The sequence below is a fragment of the Pygoscelis adeliae genome, unplaced genomic scaffold, assembly GCF_000699105.1.
Source record: "Pygoscelis adeliae isolate BGI_AS28 unplaced genomic scaffold, ASM69910v1 Scaffold283, whole genome shotgun sequence".
Taxonomy (NCBI): Eukaryota; Metazoa; Chordata; class Aves; order Sphenisciformes; family Spheniscidae; genus Pygoscelis; species Pygoscelis adeliae.
The window spans coordinates 398503-422093 of record NW_008824361.1 but is presented as its reverse complement, the minus strand read 5'-3'; the positions used below and the strand labels follow the sequence as shown (position 1 = coordinate 422093).

The 23591-nt window shown below is 48.5% G+C and overlaps 1 protein-coding gene across 1 annotated transcript in view; it reads right to left on the bottom strand.

Moving 5' to 3' along the window:
• PAPPA2 (pappalysin 2) overlaps positions 1-23591 on the bottom strand; it is a gene marked incomplete at its 3' end in the record, with an annotated part of 44283 nt that overhangs the window by 18615 nt on the left and 2077 nt on the right. Inside the window, exon 2 of the mRNA XM_009319869.1 lies at positions 1881-2026. Coding sequence (XP_009318144.1) covers positions 1881-2026 — 146 coding nt within the window. The remainder of the gene's footprint in view (positions 1-1880; positions 2027-23591) is intronic.

Here is a 23591-nt window from a genome sequence, read left to right as displayed (position 1 = left end):
CATGGGAGCAGACAGTGGTGTGGGGGAGCAGGGCCTGTGTGCTGACCTTAATATTTTAAGGTCAGGATAGACAGGAGATTAGCAAGATTCAGTGCAAGGGAAGGAGTCTGTCTTATTGGAGACAGACCCCTCTCTTGTGTAAAGACCTGTCTTCACCCTGGTCACCGTTAGGTCCTTAAAGCTCAGGAATTTTTCTCAAACTACTATTCACTCCTCCCAAGGTTTTTCTTGCTCATTCCTCACTGCTTTACCTTTATATCTACTCAGATTCTCCAGTAGCCTCTTGTGAGAAGTTTTGTCAAAAGCCATATATTCATGACCTACTCAGTCCTAAGTTTCTTCTGTGCTGGACAATAATATACATTGTGCATGGTACAAAACACTTGATGATGTGGTGGAGCCTACTGTTTACAGAGAACAGAGTCCACCACCTGCCCTCCTGAGCTCATTAAATCTATAACAGGACAGTCTTGAACCGAAGTCTTCAAGTCAGTGCCAGAGCCTCAAAGAAGTTCAGATCCAGCTTCATACTTCACAGCTCTGGCACCAGAGCCAAGACAACACCCCTTTTCCCCTGAACCTCCGCGGTAAAACCCTGATCCAACATTTCCAGATGGTGCCACCTCTTGTGTCCCTGGCTGGACACAAACTCTGAGACCACAGCTAAATGCAAGCTTTTGATGAAACCAGTCAACCTGATTACCCCTCCATACAACTCCTTGCGAGCCATTGGGAAGGGTCTGAAGAGAACATGTGTGTCTGAAGCATGTGTTGTAGTAAGATGATTGTCAAGCTGAGCCTTGGAAGTGATTTCTGGAAGCTGAAGGAATAAATTACATGGAGATTTTCCTTCCTCAACAGGCAGTTTTTTCAATACGCTATTGAAAAAAACAGTCCTGAAACTCACTGAGGGAGGGGAAATTGGCAAAAAAGAACTTTAAAACAGGTCTTTAACAGCAGCATAAAACTTTTAAGGGTTGAATATCACGCACTTGTAAAAGCAGAAGGTCTAGGTCTGCTGTGCAGGTGTCAGGAGTAATTATTTCCAGTTACTTATTGAGAAACACTTTAGATGTTTTGACTGCAAAGCGTAAAGGGCTTTGCCAGAAAACTCTGACATTGAAGATGTGGAGGGAGAGGCAGGAAAGAGAGAGACAGCAGAAATAGGAGAAAACACACAATACATTTACATTCTAGTGAAGCAGTTGCCGTTTTGACTGTTTTGTAGCCTGCCAGGGCTGATGACTTTAAGGGTCTGCCTTGAATTCACTGAAGCCAGGGAGAACCTTGCCTCCAGCAGATAGTAAGCCAAGTTATAAAAACATGGTTTAATTTGATAGTCATCCTCACATTTGCAGCTGGATTCGGAAGTGGCCAGTGCTCACTTGCCTGCTCAGCTCTAGAGTTGCTCAAATCTGGAGTCTTGGCTCTGAAATCACTGACACTCCTGGTTTATCTGTTTGTCATTACGTGCTGCAAAGAGAAGTTCACCGTTTCCAGAATCCTGGAAGATAGACCTGGAAGGTCCCAGAGAAGCCAAATGCGAGTCTAAACCCCTCTCCAGAGCCTTGCACTGATGGTGAACCTGCAGCTGTCCCCGAGTTCTCTGTCTCATTGCCTTCACCATTAAGATTTTCTCATAACAACCTGGAATTCCCTTGTCAGGGTGCAACCCCACCACCTTATCCACATGGACACAGGGAACCGGGGGCTCCTTTCCTTACAGCAGCAGCTATTGGTACACCCAAAGCCTGTTATCATGACCTTCTTATTAAACATCCTCAATGTTGAGCCAAATCATGGCTGCCTCTTTTTGCCAAGTCAACCGAGAGAGGAAAACCAACAACCCTGAGACCCCATGAGTGGGGTAGCTTTCTTACCCAGGTGACTAAGGGCCTCTTTATCCCATGGCCAGGTGGCAGCACCAGCCAACTCTTCCCTCACTGAACTGGCAAAGTAAACGTTGAGGAAGTGGGTGCTGTTCAGCTGCAGTGCCTCCTTCAGCTCCTTCACGCTCATGTACGCCCTGCAAGGACAAGGGAGAGGAGATAGTCAGCATAGACTTCAATGGAGCAAAGAGGAAAAGCAGGAGCCACCTGTAGATATCCTGGAAAGGGTGCAGCAGACCTGGAGACCCCATCGTCAACTCTCTGAAACCAACAGTGTTTGGTAAAGCATGGCAAAATTCAGCGTTTCAACGGCATGTTCCATGACACTACTAATTCTGCTCTGTAAGGTGCAAGTTCTGCTAGTGAGGGGTTTGGGTGGGAGGCAGTCATGCAAATTTGAAGAGATTTTGCTAATTACAGTAGCTTTGTTGATGAGTTCTACTCTTAGAGAAGGTTTTCCAACAACAGCGACAGAAGAGACACCAGAGAATAGGATAAAAGGAGACAAAATGGGAGGAGAAACAATGAGAGAAGAAAGGAAATGCAGAGGTCAGTCCTGCTAGGGAAAAGAGAAGGGGGTTGGCATCAGAAAAGTAGAATTTGAGGGGGGGGAAAGTAAGTTTTCTGCAAGGTGTGAGGAGAGAAAAAGCAATCCAGAACTCCAGTTGGTTCCAACAAGGGTTTTCAGGGTCGTCCCTGATACAGGTCAGGGCAGGAATGGACGTCAAACCTTATTCTTGGGAGCAGAAAGGGTTTGCCCACTGGGGCCAAGAAGTCTCTTCTCCAGCTTCTCTAGTCTGTCTGGAGAAGATCACGACCATGGCCCTCCACTCTATCCTTTTCACAGGACAACCAGTATGCCAGAGGTGGCAGCGCATGGCAAGAACAAGGGGTCCCTGCAGAGCACAGGCACATAACACATCAAGAAACATGCTACCTTCACCCCCATCCCTGTGTATTGTATCAGGAAGAGCATGAGCAAAAGGCATCTCAGAATTTGCTCCAAGAAATCTCTCTTCCAGCTCTGCTCAAAACAGACCTTGCAGAATAGTGCTGCCTGGGTCCCCCCCAGCACTGAGCCAACAGCCGGGCCCTCTTCACATGAACCTGTCTCTCTGCACATGATTTGAACCCTCTCCGAGAGGAAGTCTGGGATGTTTGCAGGAGCCAGGGCAGGGAAGCACAGGAGCTCCCAAAAATAAGCTTAATGGAGAGAGAGGGACATCTCTGGAGACAGATCCATTGAAGGGCATGTTTAGTGGGGAAAGCCTCCTGACAACACTGCTGGCTGTCTCTCCTCCCATCTCCAGAGCTGGCAATAAAGAGTTGCAGGAACAGAAAAAAGACTGAAATGGGGATATCCAAGACATCCATTTCTAAAGGGCATGGGAAACTAATGCGCTGGGAGAGGTGGGTAGGCAATAGGCATTGCAGCAGAGCAGTAACACCCATGGGTATGTCTGGGTGTCGTCAAAATGATCCTCACAATGTGGCACGTCTCTCAGCACTTGGAGGGGAAAAAAAAAAAAAAAAACCAACAAAACACAACAAACCAAACACCAGCAGTCAGGAAATTTACATTTTCACTCAGCAGTCCCAACGTTGATCTTTAGTGAGTTCATGTCCTCAGCTGGGTAAAACAATCAGGATCTAACTTAACAACAATAATAATTCCAATAATAATAGCAGTGGGATTGTAGGGCCTTGGGCTGTGCTGCAAATGCCAGATACTCTTAAATCAAGTACTACCATTTCCACCATCAGTGCCATTAACCTCATGGGCTGAAACAGCATTAGGACAGGTAGCCCTAGAAGATATTGTCTCTAAGTCTTTAAGACTTGTCTCTAAGTCTTCAAAATCTGAGGACCCTGACCCACGGTTTGTGAAGCCATTAATTTGAGAGATTCTAAGCAGGGAAAAAACTCATGGAAAGGCTTCAAATACATCACTGTGGAATGATGATGGAAATGCACCATTGTGGAAATATGTCATAAGCACAACTAAACCTGCAGCATAATGCCAACAGCAACATTAAGGTGGTGGAAAGCATTTCACTTATTCCCATGCTTCCAGGAGCAATTGGCATCTTTGAGCTGCACAGAGAGATTATGAAGGGAATGCAATAATTTCTTTACACTGGACTAGCTTATGAAGGTACACCAGCTATATTTGAACAAGCAGCTTCTGTAAAAGTGGTGTCCATTAGTGCATTCCTCATCTCATTGAATTACGGAAGGAAGGACAAAAAGCTGAGCATGGGCTAAGGGAAAAAAAGGCATGTTCTAATCCGAGATGTGAAGTGAGAAGGGAAACCAACGAGAGATGTGCAAATACACTGTTTGAGATGGCAAGATCCCTAGTCAAGTTCTTATACCAACAGACTTGTTTAGAAAGAGAGAGGTTGCTACAGCAAATGGAAGAGAAGGAGGAAAAACTGAAAAAATAGAGGAACAGGATTCTAGAAGTAGACTAGAACAGGATGGCACGTGGAGCAGAGGTAAACCCAAGGGTGGCCACTTTCCTGGACCTGAAATAGCAGAGACTTGGGTCAGCCATCGATGACTTGGGAGGTGTCAGATAATCAGGATCTGCTGACTACCTCTCCCCTACCAGTCAGCCCCAATAGGCCATCCTGGGCTGGAGACATCTCATCCACCTTCCCAGCAACAAAGCAGCTCCGAAATGTCAGTCACTTTAGAAAATCTTGGCTGGACCATATGGCAGCATTTAATGGTGAGATGAGATGACCAGCTTGTCTTCACCAGGCCCCGAGATCTCCCACCACAAAGCAGCATTCCCAGAACACTTTCCCCAGCCACATCAGCTTGCAGAGAGAAAACTCTCCCAACCGGAAACAGCAAATTAGGAGAACATGATCTCTTCTCTGTGATGTCTTGCCTGAGCATCCCAGACACGCACCATGCTGACGCCATCCCTTCAACCCAACCAAGACGGGAGCAGGCCGGGAGGAATAGATAGGGAGAAGAATAAATAAACCTGAAGGACATATTTGTGGCATGACTTGGAATGAAAAGAAGCAAAAATTTCATAGAAATAGAGTGTAAAGGAAGAGGAAGGGGGAGAGAAAGTCTCCTTCATGCACCAGAGCTGCTCGGGAGACACAGACTTAAAAATAACGTTGATTCCTGACCTATGATATCTTGGAAAAATAGCCCCAAACCCTTCTAGGCTGTCCAAATTCCGACAGCTGATGTCAGCCCTATTCAGAGGGATATTCCTGCCGCCCCTCTTCTGGAGACATGATGTTTTTCTGGCTGTCGCCTGCCGTTCCCTTGACACTAGCAACATTTTTTGTCAACCCTTAATTATAAATAACTGTAATTTCCTCCATTGAGAGATTTGGATGGTTCAGGGCTGTGTCAGGGGTAGAGGGAGCCGTTCCAGCACTGAGAGATGCTCGGATGGAGGAGGAGAGGAAAGGACCCAATTTCACCCACTACGGCATGGAAAGCACAAATATCCTCCTGCTGGCATCCCCAAAGACACAACCAAGACCAAAACAACTCTAGAATGGGCAACTCCAATTCCTCTCAATCCACATTTCCCACTGGCATCCTTAGCTTAGACAAGGAGCATGTAACTGGCGTCTTTGCCTGTCGCTTACTGCCAAGGTCATGCTCTCCCTCTTCTTCAGCACTTCTGTGATTTTCCCAGGGGGAAAGCAGAGCAGCCTTTGGTCTCCACAAACAGCCTAAGTGACAGCCCTCTCCTCTGCTCCCCAAATAGCTTCTCAACGCCTACAAGACCAGAGTATTCCAAACTAGATGATATTTACAGCAGGGTGGGCATTGCAAGCCAACACACAAACACAAGGAAGGCCAGAAGGACACACGAAGGCACAGCTACCAGCTAAGCAGCAAAAAAAAAAAACAAAACCAAAAAAAAACAAAAACCAACCCCAAAGAATAGGGCAGAGGATAGAGGAGAGAGAGAGAGAAGGGCCATCAGGTTTTCCAGATTCAAAGCAAATGTTTTTCCAAGAGCATCCAAAACTCATAGGTGAGCAGCTAGCTGCATGGTCATACCACCTTGACCTGGGGAATATTTGCAACCCTGGGAGAGTGGAGCTTGCAAGAAGAGTATAGGCAGCAGTAGAGAGAGATTAGGGATGAGAGGGCTATGGACTGCCATTATTAGAAATGAGCATGGGCATAAACACCATCTGAAATGATGGTATTTGAGGGAACGAGTCCAGATATGAGGGCCTCCCTCATGATGGTGCTGACCTGTGATACTGTTGACTTAAAGTTCTGCTGAATGACACCAGCTGACAATCTGACTCTAAGGCAGGCCTAGGTACCACACTGCATACATACTGTTTTACTTGTGGGACTCATGGTTGACAGAAAGCAAGATGGGGAAGAAGCTTGGACCTTGTATTGCTCTACAGCAGCACAGTGGAGCCTCACTGATGCTTGTGTGGTCCTGGTGCTGGGTCAGGAGCACATGGCTCTGTATGGGACTTAATGACGTGCTGACATTGCAAGCTATCGAAAAAAGGAAAGGAAGATGAAGTGCAGCAGCTTCAGTGACTGTGTCACCATAGAATAGTGGAATCAGACTCATAACTGCAGATGGAGAGGACCTCCCTCCACAGGTCATCTAGTCTGACTCCCTTGTTCAAAACAGGTCTAATTAAATCAGGCTGCTCAAGGCCATGTCCAGCTGAGACCTGAACAGCTCTGAAGATAGAGGTTTCATAATTTCTCTTGGCAACCTATTCCAGTATTTAACCACCCTCATGGTAAAAAAATTCCTAATGTCTAATCCAAATTTCTCATGTTGAAACTTGTGTCCACTGCTTCCTGTCCTATCATCATGCATCTCTTCTCAGGGTCCTGCTCCATATTCTCTGTGTCACCCCATCACATCAAATGGGAAAGCCATCAAATGACTACAGCTTTGCATGGAAAACTATTACTGCACTAGACCTTACTACACCAAGGTCTAAAGACCCAAAGCGTCCTTTCTGATCAGTTGAAAAATCACACTCCACCCATGATCCCAGACACCCCTGGAGAACCCTCACATCCCTTTCATGTTTTTCCTTGGACAATTTTGTCCTAGCCCATGAGGCAGACAGCATCTTTGTACTCGTGGATGTAAGTCAAGCTCTGGGCTGGCTTGGTTAAAAGAGAAGACTTGACATACTCTGGAGAGACAGAGTTGTTGCTGCTTTTCCAGGCAGCAATTTCTGGCAGCAACAACAGGACCACTGCTGGTGCACAGGTGGGAGAGAGGAGAGAGTCTGCTAATCTATGGGGCAGTAGAATGGGCAATCAAGCTGTAACACAAGCCTGATGTGGTTTAAGGTGGGAGAAGAGGAGCAAGAGTGGCGCTTTCTAGTGACAGCCATACCATGACAGGAAGTCTTGGGGCCATGAAAGTGGCCGTTACCACTGAAAGGCAAAAGATGGCACTTCTGAATGAAAAGCAAGGCCAGCACGTACCCCATGCAGTACCATAAATCAAACTGAATTCTCTGGGTACTGCAAAGGATGCAGTGTGTAATGCCACAGGAATTCCACTGAAATTCAAAAATAGGAGTCTTTTCCCTGTAGACATTTCAGAGGGGATGTGGGAGTGGGGTTGGGTGGAAGTTGTCCAAGTGCCCTCCATGGACAGCTGGAAAATACTTGAGACCCAGCCAGCTCCAGCTAACCATACAGCCTAATGAAGTCACAGGGGATTCCTGGCTCTGCTTTCATGTCCTTCACCCATGGCAAGGAAATTCCTCTTCCTAATGCCCCCAGGCAGGCATGCTCCCTTTTTCCCCAAACCTCTGCTTGACAAATGAGGAATCCCTCAGACTTCCCAGGAACGAGCACCAGCCTGCCACTAACATTTTTGCTGTGCTGACAACACATTCCCTCAAGGCTGCAAAGGGTTAACACAACACACAGCAACCTTGCTTGTGAGGCACCAGCCAAAAGCCCAAGAGCCACAACTCATTCCATGAAGACAGGTGCTGAATCAAGTGGCATGAATATTTTTGGAGAGCAGACTCTCTAAACTCTCCATATCATCAGCAAAGAGAGGTGCTCCTCCAGACGGTGAGGAAAGTAGACATCTTCTGATTCACCCCTGCCAAAGGACTCCTCTCCATGGTGACTCTTTAGGGGGTCTCTGCTTGCATACATGAATCCCCTTGCTAGAATTTGTGAACACTCATCCCTGTTCCCAGCACATGAATTTCCAGCTGATGCTCAGCCTTGCCTCCCTTCTGCCCTGCCGCAGGCAGACAAAGCCCACTACCACAATGTAAACAGGACATGGTACCATCCTGGCACAGCACACAAGCCAAGATGGGTTACCTGGTCTGCCTCAAGACTAGACTGATAGTGGTTCTTGTAACTGCAGCTGCCTTATACTCTGGGTTTACCTGCCCTGAAATTTCTGGCATTAATGCAGCTGGGGGTATGCTGTATTTTTAGGCAAAAGCTTAAGTCCTTCTGTACTTGTTAAGACTACTTGCATCCTCATGAACATGATCTAGGAGCTACGACTCCGATCCAGCACTATGCTGGTATGCCACAAACATCATTGCCAGCATCATGACAACTTGACAAGACAGCAACATCCAAATGACTCATCTGGACAGGCTTTGGTAACACAGCCAGATGCAAAACACATGCAAGAGGTGAAGGGAAGGCTGAGGAACAGCCAGACATTCCCCTGGGATCACAGGAGGCACAACACTGCTGGAATAACACCCTCTGTAGTCCCCAGGAGGGTCTCATCAGCTTCACTGGGTGTTGGACTCCAGTCAAAGAGCATTTGGGAACACAAGGGATGAGAGCATCACACACCTCTTGGACGTGCCTGGAAAAAATCTTCCTCTGAGGCACTGACAGCATGAGTAGAACAGCCTAGGAAGCAGCCATCACTGGCAGCACCGCTTAAGAGATGGTTTAAAATTTTCACGAGTGGCTGAGTATCAAGGTGTCAAAGAGGGTGACAGGGCAAAACACTCCTATGTGACGGTCTTCAGGATCAGGAGTTTCCCCTATGCATGAGAAATTCCTGTTGGATTCAGAGATAACCCTCAATCTCCATGTGGGAGGTGGATTTGGCTTTGGGACTGAAGCAGTAGCAGATGCTGCAGGGTCAGAGAGTTGCACTGACAAAGCTGCAGACGGGATCAAAAAGACAAGTTGTGGTTTGAGGCTGTGACCCTTCCATATAGATTTACTGGGGAAAGGGACCAAGGCAGCTGCAAATCACTAGCACGCAGCAGGCAAGCTCCCAGTTACATCAGATGGTAGTATGCAACTTCTTGAGGTCAGATTTGGGCAAAACAGACAATAACATTAGTGTTAAACCAGAAAGCCCTACAGGGTATTTTGCCCTGAGATAGGCTGAAGAATAAGTGCTCCTAACAATGGCACAGCCTAGCTATTCCTAGAAGTGTTTGCTAAAAAGTTATTCACTAAATCATCACTGCACCAGCCAAAGGCAATGCTATTTCAGACCTGGTTTTGGTAAGCAGTGTAGAAATTATGGAAGAGCTGATGAGAGAAGGAAAACTTGGCCTGAACTAATAATGAGCTGATTCAGATTAACTTAAATGGAGGGATAAAGGCAGGTCTTGAACTAAGAATGGAAAAACAGGACTGACTAGCAAACACTGCTGCATCCGAGATGCTGGGGAGAGTGGGGTGAAATGGGAATTCCCTGAAATCAAGCTGACTCCAGTGAAAACAAAAAAATAAAAGGCCCTTTTAGAAACAAAAGGAGCAGCAGAAGGAAGGAGCAGATCTGCTAAGTAGGGAAGGTGGAGCTGAAGCTCAGCATAATTGAGATGCATCTCTGGACAAAATTAACATATGGTCTCCACCTTTATTCAGGATTGTGAGGCAGAATTAGAATTCTCTTCCAGTGGGGTACAGCAAGATTAAGAGCATAGTACTGGAGCAGAGCTCAAGATAGAGGAAAAAAAGGTGGCAGCAGTTGGATGGGGGCTGAAGTGTCATTTGGGCAGGGTGGGAGGGAAGATGAAATGCTGGGGAGGTGGCAGCAAGTCCCAGCTCTGAAAGGGGCAGGATGTAGGGATACAGAACAAGGGGCAAAAAACAGGAGGCGACGTGCAGAAATAGAAATATTCATAGATAAACAAAAAAAAAAAATCAGTGGATGCAATACATTTGTAGCAGGAGCCTGAGGAAATGCCACCCTGAATCCAGAAGGACTGACCACAGGGCATATGACTGGAGAACAACTAATATGATATATGCAGTGCTGTCTACAGGAGTGAACAAAGATCATAATGAGACAGGCTGATCTGGTTGTCCTTTCTCTGACAGACCTTAAATCCACCTGCAAATTTCAGCAGATTTTGAGGTATAAAAGTCTCCATGTTATTACTTTCACCCTCCTACCCCATCGTTGAAAAAAAATAAAGGAAATGCTTAAACACAGGGACTGATGTAGATGTGATCACCTGAATGTCAGTGAAGAACATGCAACGCCCTCTCTGGGCAAGCTCTGAATACACTACCATGGATGCCAAATTTTTAACCAGCTGCCTACACAGACAGATCCCAGATCCTGCCAGTGTGAATGCAGGCAAGGGCATGCTGCACTTGCTGGTCTTTCTCTTGGGAAGCAACAGTTGGGCATCAAGGACTCATCTTTGCCTCTGGCACCATGCCAGGGCACCTAACTTTAGGAAACCCACGTCAATTCCTCCCCACCAGCCTGCTCAGAGACTGTTGGCTTTTCTGCCACATGCTGGTTTCCTCTCTGGATCTTGTTATAACTCTGTTGACAGCTTATGTGCAGGGTGAGAGCACAGGGACCAGTTTTAAGGCTGGTTGCACGTGACACACTGGTACTCATGTTTTGGGGGTTGAACTGAGGATAGTCCCCCACTAATTTGCGTTGAATACATAAGCATAAACTTTGGGAGACATTTACACCCAGCCATGCTCTTGCAGTACGGTAGGCACCCTCAGGACACTTGTGCACACCCACTAGTAGATCTTCTGACCTTCCATTCCAACACTGTCTTCAGATACAGCCTCCTTTGTGGCTTCTCGATGGAGGCTTTGCCAAATTTGAGGCTTCTCCTGGAGGATGCTAAAGCATCTGCATCATCAGCCCCCAGGATTTCTGACCAGCACTGCAGGAGTGGGGAGTTCCCTCTACTGCTCCTCTGAAGGGACAGGGATGTTCAGCGGCTCTTCCTTCAGCACATGTTAATCACACATGCATCAGATGCTTGGATCATTGAAAAACACTGGTTTCATGATGTTTGCACCCTCAGGCCAAGGCTGGCTTACCACCTCACTCAGCTGCTAGCTGCCATGCACATGATGGGCACCATGGCCTGTCTGAGGGCCTCTTGGGATGGCTCTGCTGGGAATTCCAGTACATCTCCATGTGCCTGTGTAGGTTTCCTGGCTATAACTGAGGTACTACCAACCCTATGACATCTTAGGAAGAGGTGAGGTTTTTGAGAACCACTCATTTGAACCCAGGCACCAGCATTTTGTCCAATTTGCATTTCAGTTTCCCAGAAAAATCCAATAGTTGTGGCTACCTGATAGACCTATAGTCTCTCCTGAGCTCCCAGAGTCATCAATTCTGCACTGCAGAAAGCACCAGGACCAGCCATCAACAATCCCAAAGGGTCCCGGTGCCTGACACAGAAGACATTACATTATGAACCCAGGAGAAAGTCCCATGTTTGCTCTAGGGATAGATGTCTACACTCTCCCTGAGGGACAGGAACCCACATGTTCACCTTTGCCTGCCTCAAATTAAATCCTTTAAGAAGGAGGAGACCAGTTCACCACATTGCCTCCTCCATTCTCAGCCCAAATACCATCCAACATCACTGTGTTGCTGGATGGGAAGGGGCATCTTTCTGCAGTGGCCTCATGGAGGAGGCAGCTAGACATGGCCCCATAGCACAGACATCATCCCCCAGCAAGAAAGGGCTCGGAGAGGTGACAGGGCAGTGGGAAGAGGAGTTCTGGGTCAAGATCAGGCATGCACAGCAGAGAAATCCAAGGCTGCAGTGAAGCTGATTGAAAGAGGCATGAAGGGAGACAAACAAGGGAAGTGTGGCCTCTGGCTCGGCAGGGACCTGACCTCTCCTCCAAGGGGGCACAACAGCTTTCATCTGACATGGGCAGTCAGCCCACATCCTGAGAGTTGTTGCTGTCTGGCAGAGACAGTAAGTGGCAAAGCCCTAATGGGAAAGCACAGCTGGATTACAAAGCTCCCTCCTGTGCCTCTCTGCTGAGCCGAGATGGGGGAGTCGGGGCTGGGACCCCTTTCTCCTGTGCTGTGGTTCCCCCATCCTTGGTGCTTCCCCTGAAAACTGGAGGCTGTCCTCAGAGGAGACAACAACCACACCAATGGGTCCCAGCCCTTTGGGTCACCACCTGAGGTGGACCTTCCAGAGCTATTATCCTCCATCACCAGTGCTCAGCAGGGACATGCAAGGTCTCTCTGCTCTGCAGTACGTTTTAGGACTGGCACAGCTCTCACCTCTCACCAGCAATGTTGTGGTGGGGATGCCCACTATTTCCACCCCTTCTCCCCAACACTGTCAAGCCCCTGGTCACCAGCCTTCCATCTCTTGAGCTACTTCTCACCCAGACAACCTGCAGGGATCCCCTGCAGTCCCACCACATTCACACCCCTGCAGCCTGCTTTACGGTCCACCACCACACCAGCAGCCCCAAAGGGCTTCCTTCCCAGGACAGAGACACAAGGACCTCATCTTTGCAAGGTCATCTTCCCAACAGCTTTCCTCATACAATCTCAGAAGTGTGACACACCTGTATAATTCAACATAGAAAACACTGTGCCGCCAAGAACAGACCCACAAATTCAGCATTTCTTACAGCACTTCAGTCCTAAAGCATCATTTGGTTCTGCCAAACAACCAAAGCCTGTACACACTTGGAAGTTAATAAAAAAATATGTCAAATGTTTCCCAAAAAGCTCCCACAGGAGGCTGGCTTTGAGCTTGTGCTACCAATTCATCCCACTAACCTTCCTTTTTACCCCCTCAGGGAAGACAAATCCATGCAAGTCCCATAAACTTCCTGGCTTATGTGACAATTCTTGTGTTGCTTAAGCATAATGGGCCATCAGCTTTCCCCTGGGATAAATTTGTCCTGGCAATCTGCGTTTTAGTGCTCTACATCTTGGGGGAGTTGATAGCATTTGGGGTTTATTTTAATGGGAGTCGGTAGCCATGATCAATTGTAGAAGCTCTATTTCCACGGAAATGGGTATTTAATAGATTTTTGAAAATGGTGGTTATTGACCCAATGGGCCTTAATGGCTTAAAAACCATCTGATTGTAGTACATAAGAGTAAATGCATATGATTTTCAAATGCATACTGGAATAGGTAGTAAAAACCTTTTTAAATTGCAGGGACCTGGTCAATAGGGAGTTTCCATTTGCTTGTTTGGCCTTTTTATTTCTATCAGGGTGAATCATGGCCATCTCTTCCTCAGAGAGGCTTATCATTTCCTCATGGGTGAGATCATCTTAAAACATGCGACCCATCTGAGACCCATCAAGGTACAGGGATGTCTTTCATTAGACTGGGCAGCAATGCAGAGTCAGGCTTTCAGCGTGGCTGGGCTCCTAGCTGCTCTCGTGGTGGGAGCAGAGGACACATGGACCATCTCTCATCCTCTGTGGACCATGCACCCCCATTGCCCCCAGGGAGAGCTCCTTGGGAGCTGAAAAGCCACGTGTGCCTCAGACTCCTGGGTTTAAACTCAACCTACAGTCTCCCAGCTGACAGTGAAATTCCCAGGCAGAAATCTTGGTTTATCTGGGGTTAACCCATACCAAAAACATCAACAGGAGTGAACTCCAAAGGAATGTACTAGTTACTAAGAAGTAATCCTGGAAGCAATGAACAGACTAAACCCTGATATTTATTTCATGGTGTCTGCAAGCACTGACTGAAGCCCCCCTCCAACTAAGGCATGTATTTAGGTTTATCACCCCCACCAGCTTTCCAAGGTCTACAAATGCTCAGCACAGGCTGCAGGTACTCCCCACCTTTGCCCATCACAGGGGCAGCTCCCCTCTTCCACCTGCCTTTTTCATGAGCCTGCAGGAACACAGACGCCCAAGATTTTTATCTGTTTGAAACCAGCTTGTGTGTTCAGCCATTGCAAAGAGGAGATCCCAAGCCATGCGTGTGCAGGACAGCAAGGCTGGGTATGTGTCACCATCATAGAATAAGCCAGACAAAAAAACAAGGACCTGAAAACTCCCAAATTTCAAAGGGACATCTGTCCTCCTGCTCCCTCTTACCTTCCCCTTCAAAAACCCAACGAAGCAGGAATTAGACAGTTCAGAGCCACAGCCTGTTGCTTCTCCTCATCGGTGAAATAAGCAAAGGTGTCTCCCACTGCCATCCCCAAGTAGGTCCATAACACAGCATCCCACCTGCTTGCAGCAACACTCACCTCCACCCCCTGAACCCCAAGAGCACGCAAGGAAGGAGCAATGCTGCTGGCCAATTGCAGACTCTGGGTGTAAACCCCAAGGTTTGTGCACGCCTCAGTCATAGGACCCTGCTGGGTTGGGCTTTCCACCTGCACGCAGCACTGACCCCTCACTCTCAGCGGGCATGAAAAAGGCTCAGACCACCACGGAAGCCTCTGAAAACACATCTTCATTGCCCCAGGGCACATGCCTGGCCATCTGCGAGAACACAGACCTAACAGCATACCTAACAAGTCAGGAAGGTACTGCACATCTACCGGGGTTGTAAGAAGGAAAGAGGAGCTGTCATCATGAGACATTATCCATGAAAACAGGGAAACAGCAGTGGCTGAGGGGAGCTAATTGGAAGAATTCAAAAGAAGCAGAGTTAAGGATCCAGTTTTGAACCATTTAGGGAAAGGAAGGGAGCCCTGCCAGGGAGAAAGGCAGCGAAGCAGCAGCTTGGGGAAGGAGGGGAGCCCAGCATTGCCCTGGGTGGCCGGGCTCCAAAGCCCAGCACAGGCAGCATCCTGGCTCCAGCACACACCAACATGCTTTGGAGAGACTTGCTATCCACCGCGCTGGGTAAGCGCTTACCTCCTTTTGACAATGTTGATGCTGGCTGGCGAGATGCTGGAGTTATACAGAACATGTGTGAGAGAGGGCGAGCAAGAAGTGCCAGGGGAAATGGAGGAATATATTTGCAGCCCCTTGTGGTTTTGCAAGGCAGAACTCAAGAGTGGCAAGTTATTCTAGAGCAGGCTCCAAGCTAAACAAAGCCAGGTGTGGTTTACTTTCTGCATGGATTGTTTATTTCAAAGCAAAACAAAACACATCCCAGGCCAGGACCAAGTCTTTCAGTACTTTTTCCCTGTCTAAGGTTGCACAGATAAGCCCTGTCCCACCTAACCCACAAGGGTAGTTCTGTAAATCAGCTTTCTCTTATTTTTTGCCTGCAGCAAAAATACAAAGCAACATTCCAGGTTTAAGGAGGTCTTAAGGTCTCTGCCAACAAGTCAGTGTCCCCAGAAGCCTGACTGTCACTGCCAATTGTTATAGTGCAGTTCACGATCTGCTGAGGGAAGGCAGAGGGGATAACACGTGTGGGTGCAATGCTCCTGGTCTTCCCCAGTAGTGCATGGGCTTCACGTGGCTGAGTGGAGTCTCAGGGCAAGGAGGCTCAGCAAAGCACTCCAGACAAAGGGGGACTGCATAAGTGAGAGCATTTTTTGCCTTGCATTTAGCCAGGACCAAGCAGCTTCATCTCCTTTCATTAAATGCTTCTCTTCCCCATCCAGGGACTAGGAGGCCAGAGCCTCAGCATCAATGGCAGCACCTCATTGCTGCATGACTGGGGGGCAAGATGGCTAAGATTTCTGTGCCTCAGTTTCCCCAGCTGAAGAGCTGGGATTACCCTTGCCCACAGCACAGGTAGGTGTTTGCAAACATCTTAGAAAATATGATCTTTGCTGTGTGGGGTTTTCAAAGAAGCTTAGAGAAGTTAGGCACCCACATCCCACTGCTGTTCAATGGAAAGCAAGTGTCCAACTTTTCACCAGGTGCCACCTCTTTTCCCACCCATCTCCCACAGCATCATCCTCCGTAAGACAGATCTCAGAGAGCTGGTGGGAAAGAGAGCGATCTGTGGACTGGATGAGCATGGTGAAGATGACCCTACAGCACGTGTGCCAGCAAGGATGTGCCACACTATTGCCTAAAGCCTGTCTCCAGCCAAAGAGCTGGGACTGATGCACATCACCACCAGCACCATCTTCAGCGTCAGGTCTCAGGAGACAGAGCGTGTGTGAAGCACTGTGCTAGGACCAGTCAAGGCTAGAGAGAAACATGGACTGACACGTAGCAGGAGGCAGCTCGGTCCCCTCCTGAAAGGAGGCATGGCTGGTGCAGAGGGGCCAGACCACAAACTGGTTTCTGCATGGATAGGGGAGGCAGAGTCCCTAGCTTGAGGTCATCTGCAAAAACTGTTCTGGTGACCACCAGGTGACAAGCAAAAGTCAGTCTCTCTTCTTCATTCAAGCCTCCCTGACTAGTAGGGCAGCAGAAAAGGAAGCACAGACACTGCAAGGCTGGGGAAGGATTTTTGATGGTGCTTAGATGAGCCCACAGCAGGCTGCAATGCACATGCCCATCCATCAGTGGGGCAGTATGGCCTTGCAGCAGAAGTCAATGAAAGGGTGGCAGAAGACCAGGGTGCCACCCTTCCAGTCTCTGGCCTGCTTCATCTGTTCAGACTGAAAGCTCCTAGGCACTGGCAGAAGGAGGACCCTTTAACAGGGCTGACAACAGTGGACAAGTTTGCTGAGCAGAGATGATGCTCCCAGGGGCGTTAAGCTAACAGCTCCTAGTTCCTCTGCAAGGGGAACCACACAGCCCTGTGATCAATAAACCCCCCTCAGGTATTCTTCACCATGATGGTAATGTCCAGTCTTGCTAAAAGATCCAAAAACTTTGCTACATTCACCCTAAACTTCTCACCAACGGGCAAAAACCTGAAGCCTTGATATTGGTCAGGAAAGGGATTGAGACAGAGAAAAAGAGTAAAAGAGATCTATTCAAGCCAAATATCTCCCCCCTACTTTTATATATATATATATATTTTTTTTTAAAAGGGAAAAAAACAAGTCCCAAGCCTCCAACTTATTTTTAGGTCCAGGCAATTGGGTGTCCCAGCCAGAGTGCGGCGTGTGCAAGCCAGCATTCTAAAAATGCCTTCCTCACAGATATAAAAAGGACGCGATATAATTTATTGGGGAAGTTTTGTAATGTAACAATCATACATTAACCACAAACAAAAAAAAAATCTGAGGCTGCCTCTGGTCCCCAGCACAGCCTTTGGCAGGCAACAGTCGCAAAGGCTCAGCATCCTCACCCTCCCCAAAGCCTCCCAGCAAAGTCCTCTGCCTTGCGCCATCTCAGCAGGTTTGAGCTCCACTGGACCCATTCCCTCTCACCCCATCACCCTCTGCGAAGGGGCAATTTGATTTCCTAAGTAACAGTGGTAGCTGGGCCAAGGAAAACTAAAAGCGGTATGTTCACTTAACTACTCCAATGGCCGCGGCTCAGCCTGCCAACCCAAATGCAGATTAAATCATCCCAGAGACCCCGTCAACACTGAGCTGACAGTGTCCCACCAGATGGCTGCCGAGCTCCTCACCACCCTGCCGTTTCAGTTCCTGGAGTCTCGCCAGCCTGGCCAGTGTTTCAGCTGGCATTCTGTGCCCATGGGCAAGGGTACGGTCAGATGAGGAGGAGCCTTGGGAAGGGCTGAACATCAGGACAAAGAGTGACACACACCCCCCCAGCCATCGGACACATGCTGTTCCTTCACAATTGCCATCCTGATACAATCAGCCCCCCCTTAAGTGAGCCCCCAGGACGGTGGTGTTCGCTAGAACAATAGCTCACATCTGGGACAGCTGTTTTCCCCGAAAGCACCCAGGCTGCCTACAGCCGCTGGGCAGGGGTACTCTCCCCTTGCTCACACGCAGATTGTGTTCTCCCTCTCCCACAGAGACGTGGTCACCCCTGGGGGGACCTGACAGGTTCCTTGAGGAACGTGCTGCCTGGCAGCTCCACTCTCTCAGGAAGGCTTGCGGGAGTGAGGGAGACTCATCCTCCAGCAGAGGCTTATTGGAAGTTAACCCCTGAGCCTTCTACCTTGGGAAGAAAAGGAGGGCATTGCTTTAGATTTTATTTCCTACTTTTAGCACCCCAAAATGCATGGAAGACAATTTGGGCACATCAGCAGTATGCTGCAGCTTGCTATACAGATCAAGCTGCTTTGGCTAGTGCCAAAGCCAGGGGCTGGGAACCAGCCCTTGGACCTGGAGAAGTGTCCAACACCCTCGTGCTCTCCTTCCATCCCTGCGGTAACACAACGGAGCTCTGGTCCCACCAGAAGCCACTGTGATATGGAGCCCTCTGCTCTTGACCACTGTCCCCAAAACGTTGCACAGTCCCTTGAACAGCTGCACCTTGGTGCCACCTCGCCCCTGGAAAGAAGTCACTCCCGCAGTCCCACTGGCCTGATGCCATGTTGGAGGGACTGAGTCAGACCCTGGTCTTGCCACATGTGCCTTAGAGAACGTGCCTCCATGCTGGAGCCCCCATCACCACCTCCTCTGCCACTCCCAACGTTCTCCTCATGGATCTCTCAACATTTGATGTTACAGCCCACAGCTACTCTTGCCTTTTATCTGTCAGCCCATGCTGGAGAGGTTATAATCTCCCTCTCTCATACCTTTGTGATAACAAAAGCCCCAAAGAGGCCTTTGGGGTGCCCAGCTTGTAGCCTCATTTATGATAAAGTTTGGGAGATACAAAAGACACAAGGACAGACAAGTGCCTCACATGGATGCAAAGGAGCAGCCTTCACAGCAAACAAGGAACCAGAAAGAAGAAATAGGAAGACTAAGCAAACAAAATATATCCTGCAGGGACAGCAAAGGCAGCAGCCAGAGGCGTGCAGTTCCCCAGTGGCATAAATGTAAACACACTGCAGAGTCCACTAAGTCACACCAACCAAGCCCACAATGCATGCGTTTTCTCACCACCCTGAGTCCTCCCTCTCGGGAGCAAAATGCCACTGTTGGGCTCACCTTTGGCACAATGCACCAGACACTTACTAAGGGGTAGTAACATACCAAATACTCTCCAATGTACTTTGAGAAGGTCAAAAGCAAGTTTGAGGTCTTCACCCCCAAGCTAGGGCTCTGGGTGAGCTGAGTCACCCAGAGGCACATTCATATGGATGTAGCCTCCAAGTCCCATCATGAGCAAGCAGCTTGGTAGACATCCTGCTCACCTGATATAACAGGCTCTACCAAGAACAATCCCTTCTATCTTTGCCAAGTTTTGAAATCAGTAATCAATGGGAAAGCTCAGAGAGAGTGGGCTTTGCTACAAGGAACGAATAAAGTTTTTGACGAGCTCAAATGCAACCACTCTCATGAAACTTTAAAGCATCCACCAAGAAACCATCAGGCTCCAGCAAAGAGCCCTGTTTATTACTGCACCTCCCCAGTCCCAGCAGGTCTACTAGAGAGGAGAAGCAACAAGCTCAGAAGCCAGTGAACCCATCGCTGCCACCTTTGGTGTCCGCAAAGTACCCATCTCCTCACCACCACACTTACAAGCCCTGAGACCCGAGTCCAGCACTTCAGGCTTGGTCTTTTGGGAGCACCAGGCCAATATTTGGGTATGGGACAGTAGGACTCCAAGAGGTGCCAGAGAAAGCTAAAAAGCAGCCAGAGCTCAGGTCCTGAGCAGGGGTACCTCCTAACCATGCTTTCCTCATGGGAGCATCAGGCAACCAAATAGTCTCTTCCACTCCACACTTCACAAGCAGCGAGTTCAATAGTTTGCAGATAACACACCCTCTCCATCCATCCTTCAAGTGACCGACCACTGCAAGCAGCAAATGAAGGTGTCTGCAAGCACCTATCATCTCCAGCTGAATCTATGCTCTGCAACGGTGTTGGTGACCTCAGGTTGCTCCCAAGGTTTATAATTTTGAAATAACATTGTGCATACCTGCCCTCTTTCACTATGAAAAAGATCTGTTAAGGTTTCCTGTAGCAAGGGAGGGTAAAGGGGAAGCAAGCAGCTAACCTGAATGTTGCCTTACCATTTGGTTAGCATTAAGGTCTGGGTGGGTCAGCTGTTGCCCCAAGATGCCATTCTTGCCTCATGTACTCTCAATTTTACACCTTATATGCTATCAGTCCAACCATATACAGCTGAACATCTCCTGACAATGGGCTGCTCAAGTGCCATAGAATACCTCGGAGTGATTTGTTCATCCTTGGGGGTTGTCCACGAGAGACATTCAGTGAGGTTAATCTGGATCAGCTTTTGAAGACACCACTTAAACAGTGGGAGGCTCCCAAGCAGCCTTAACCTAATTAAGCATCCTTCCCTTAGGACGGAAGGCCAGCTTAGCTTGCATTAAAGCCCATCAAGTGTCCTGTTAATCGGGTACACTCTAATATCACAGCTGTGGTCATCCCAGTGGAGACCACCAAAAGGCTGGAGACGCCTCATCATTTTTCACCTCCTTTTTGTCACTTCGGCTATTTCTGCCGTTACTTCAGGCAGTGAGATGAAAGGCCCAGCAGCTCTGCCCTTATCCACTTTGTTCAACAGACTCCCCTTCAGTTTTTCTTTTCACATTAACTGTGTCACACACCAGACTCTCATTGACTAACTGCCCAAGGGGGACCCTCGCTGAGTGTTAATTGCTGCTAATGAGCTGTTGCTGCTTTCTTTCTAAGAGCACCAATTACAACAGCACTCAGGCACTGCAAGAAGATGCGTGTCTGCAGCAAATCAAGGCAAATTTTACTCCAGACCCTGGCATTGTACTGCCAGCAACTCCTGGAAAATGCTTTAAATCAGGATGAGACTGGGTGAAGGATGACAGCAGGCAGCTCTCCTGCCATTGCCTGTCCCCTTGTTCTTCCTATGGTGGGTCAGAGTGAATGAGAAGTCCCTGACTTGCTTCCTATGGCTCCTGTTGTGGTGCCTTGCAGGGATGTCTACACTCAGCTGTTCACCTGAGCTCTCGCTCAAGTATCCCTCCAGCCACAAGCACACAGTCCCACCAGTGGGTTTTACATGTGGGTGGTGGCCCAGCTGGCTCAGAGCACAGTAGGACTTGTGTTGCCCCATGTGCTACAAGAGGAGGTGCAGGAAGGACTCAGCAAGATGGCTTGATGGCCTGGCATTGTGCACAGCAACACTGCCATCATTTCAACATCATCCCCTACCTCAGAGCTGGAGGCAGCTCCTACCTCAGCTACAGCTGGGTCCATCCCCACCAGAGCTTTATAATCCTTCTCTCCAAACCTCATTTCCCTCCCCTACTAAGCATGGGTGAGGGTATATGCTAGCACCAAGTGTGGCCCTGGAAGTATACTGAGATGTCCACCAGCTAAGAAGCACTAGAGTTACTGCTATTCCTAAAGCTTCTCCCTCTGATTTGCCTTTCTCAAAGCTGCAGCCCAAGGAAAGGAGATTTTATATGAGGGATGTGCTAAGATGGTAAAAGCTTTTGCATGAGTGCTTAAGGTCATGCAAGTCAATACAAGGTATCGAGATCCTTCACCAAAATAGACTGAATCTGTCTACAATGCTAGTAAGAAATTGCCCAGTGTTTCACTCCAACTTTCTCATTTGGATTATTTTTGGCCACATTAAGAAACATTCACATCCAAATCACTCTTTGTGAGAGCCTTGAAATGAAATACAGCAGAGCTGATTCACTGCATGAAAAAAGATCCCAAGATTTTTGTCTTGTCACCTTGATCAGAAAGGAGATTTAGAGAGCACCACCTGCAGCAGGGTTTCCCTCTCTCCCAGCTCTCCCAAAGCCACAGCTCCCTGCTGGGCTCTGGCACATGGTTCTCCAGCAGGTGTGAAAAAGCGCAAGCATCTTGGCGGAGCAGCAGCCAGCTCGCTTGCTTGCTCTCCTCCAGTTACAGACCAAGAGCTGTTGTTCACACCGAAGCACCTGGCTCCTATTGTGCCGCCTTTCCACAGTTTGTTAAATTTTATTTCGCATCATTTCTCCCATTTTGGCTTCCACCCTAAAAATCCTTCTGTAAGTTCCCCAGCTGCCCCACTCCTCATAAATGTTCATTTAAGTATAATACCTTATGAGCAAACCCAGAGGTCCTCGCTCAGCAGGAGCTCTGCCTGAACAAAAGCCCTTGGGCTAAGGTCGCCTGCTTGTGTATCTTGGGATTCATCCACCAACTTTGGGGGAAAAACACCAACCTGACCATGCCCTTGGGTGAGCTCAGACTTACCTTGTTTTTTCCCAAAACTGTGCTACCTATTTCCCAGTGGTTTTCCCACAAACATATATATTCTTCCCCAGGAGCCAGGGTATCCTCAGCAGGGATGAGCCCAGGGAGGGTGGGTGTCCACCAGCATCTCTGAAGAAGCTGGGGAAAGGCAGCTCAGAAGAGCTTGGCAGCAGCAGGATTCAAGTCATGCCCCCACAATTCCCAAATGCTGGGCACAACGGATTTTGTTTTTCAGAGCTTAGCCTACAAACAATCAATCTTGTTTTCTGCGCAGGCCAATGAGGTCTGCAGAAAGAAAATTGCGAAAGATTTGTTATTTCCCTAGTGTTCCCATTTTCCCATTCCTTTCCCACAGAAGCAAGGTTTTTGTTTTGCTTTGTTTTGTTTTTTTTCTTTCCCAACTTTCAGGGGAAAATCCTGACAGATGGAAGCCTTGATTCATACCAGCAAAAATTTGGCCTTTTTTAATTTAAGGTGGAGCCTTTCTTGTCTGAGGATGAAAACATTTCTCTAACTGCACACAGAGGGCAAGGACCGAGCCTTTGCCCTGCTGCAGCGAAGGCCGAGTGGCATTGGATGCTCATGCCCACCATGAATGGAGAGTCATCGTGCAGGCAGGAGAGCTGTTGTGCAGGCAGGAGAGCTGCTCATCTCCCCCACGCTCAGGAAAACACTGCCCGTGCTCGCTCACAGGGATGGGAAACAAGGGGACAGGCAGGCACAGGGTGGCAATGGTGGCTGTCACCAAAGAGACTTCCAAGAGTGGGAAAACATCTTCTGAGGGGGTGCTCAGGCAGAGGCAGGGTGTGCTGCTCCGCAGCTGGAGGGATACATTGGAAGAAAGGCTCCCCATCCTCCTCCCATGTTTTCTCAGATGACTGAAGGACTTGTGAGAAAGACTCAGGAAGGGAGGAAGGGAAGCGCTACTCCTCTCCCATCGCCACCACCCAAGCAGAGATGCCTGCTTCCCTCCTCCCTCCGTGTCCCACCTGGGAAGCAGCAGAGAGAAGAAGCAGGCTTGGGAAAAAAGGATTTATGGCCACAGCCTACCTGCTCCCATAGCCCAGGGAAAAAAGTAAAGGAGAAAGAAGAAGATCAAAGGAGCAACATGTCCCTAAAACCATCCCTTGCAGTTTTTCTCCCCAGACGCTGCCATCTGCACTGCACCACTCCCACTTTGGTGGTCACCTCTGCCCGCCGCCGGGAGCTGGCAGCAGGGAATGAGCAATTTTCTCTGACACCGAGACAGAAACAGCTTAAAAAAAAAAAAAAAAAAAAGCCATGACTTTTTTTTCCCTTCCCTGCCTCCAGCAGAAAGCACCATTTGGCAGAGTCTCGACCGCTGGAAGCCATCAGCAGGGCTGCCGGGACTTCAGAGGCT